Raw genomic sequence first — 1,138 nt, 5'->3', positions numbered from 1 at the left:
ACCGCCGAGCCTAACTAGCACCGGGCGCAATCCTATAAAAGGGCAATGTCCTCGTTACCTGTTCCCTTTCGCTCCCTAGGCAATATCGTACATATCTAAGAATTACTGCTTAGTATTAAGACCCCCTGTTTACAACACCCTTATAGAATATTGCCTTACATCCCTACTAGGGAAYAGCCGTCTTAAGTACGAAACAAGCTCTCGATTCGAGTCTAGCGCTACTACAAAGCTACCGYAACGGCTCTATAGATCCCTACTAACCTATCGAAAATGTCTTTAGCAGGAAAAAGAGCCGTACGACCTAAACGTACCGAGGCTAATAATCCCCTAGGGTTTATTATCGATGAGGAAGATGTAACGCCTAGTAGCAGCGCTAGACTAGAGGATTAGCTTAAGCTAGACGGAGGTACCGTAAAGGCACCGCAAGGCAGCCGCGAACCTCCTAGAGAAGAAAACCCTCCTCTAGACACCACATTATAAAAAGAACCATCTATTAAGGAGGGCATTAATAATAATAGTGTCCCTTATAACCTATACCGTATAATTACTACTCTGTAGGCTATAGACCCTATCGAAGCCTCGATCGATTAGATGTAGAGGCTAGAACTACTCGTCGCCTAGCGATCTAAGTATTAAGAGGCAAGCTCTAATAAAAGAAAGAGATAAGAATCTCTTAGGAGTTACGCGGAAGACCGAAGCTACCGTAAAGGTACCGTAGAGGTACCTTCGTAGGACGTCCTCCGCGAACTAGCAAAACGCGACCCTCCCGTACTAGACTCTCTAAACTAACAGAAGTATCTCTAGTAGGTCCGCGACTACGAAAGCCGTTTTACGGTTACTCGCTGCTCTAATTAGGACYACCCTAAYATAAGCCTCTCTAACTARYAYCGCCGTAGTATRTAGGCAACCTCTAAAATTACCGAGAAGGAGATTACTAACGCCCTTRTACGCTAGCGYAGTAACTATRAAKTYATAAYATAGGAGGATGCTTARACAATTATTGYAGATRCAATCCTCCCTAAGGTATTATAGYATGCCTTAATACACCGAACGTACTAGAACTRYAGCTAACGTAAYAACTAAACCGTAGGCTAGTTCTAGTCCTACCTTATTAACTRGGAATTAAGGCTAAAAGTCT

General features: G+C 43.5%; 1 protein-coding gene across 1 annotated transcript; it reads left to right on the top strand.

Annotated features, from left to right (window-relative positions):
- Nucleotides 1-270: 270 nt before the first annotated feature.
- On the top strand, nucleotides 271-390 carry RCC_11531 (uncharacterized protein; the record flags this gene model as incomplete). The annotated part of the gene is made up of 1 exon (XM_023776752.1): nucleotides 271-390. The coding sequence occupies one exon, from the start codon at nucleotides 271-273 to the stop codon at nucleotides 388-390; it is 120 nt and encodes a 39-aa protein (XP_023632520.1).
- Between the last annotated feature and the right edge of the window lie 748 nt (nucleotides 391-1,138).

This window comes from Ramularia collo-cygni (genome assembly GCF_900074925.1).
Source record: "Ramularia collo-cygni strain URUG2 genome assembly, contig: RCC_scaffold37, whole genome shotgun sequence".
NCBI lineage: Eukaryota > Fungi > Ascomycota > Dothideomycetes > Mycosphaerellales > Mycosphaerellaceae > Ramularia > Ramularia collo-cygni.
This window is presented reverse-complemented; position numbering and strand designations above follow the sequence as displayed.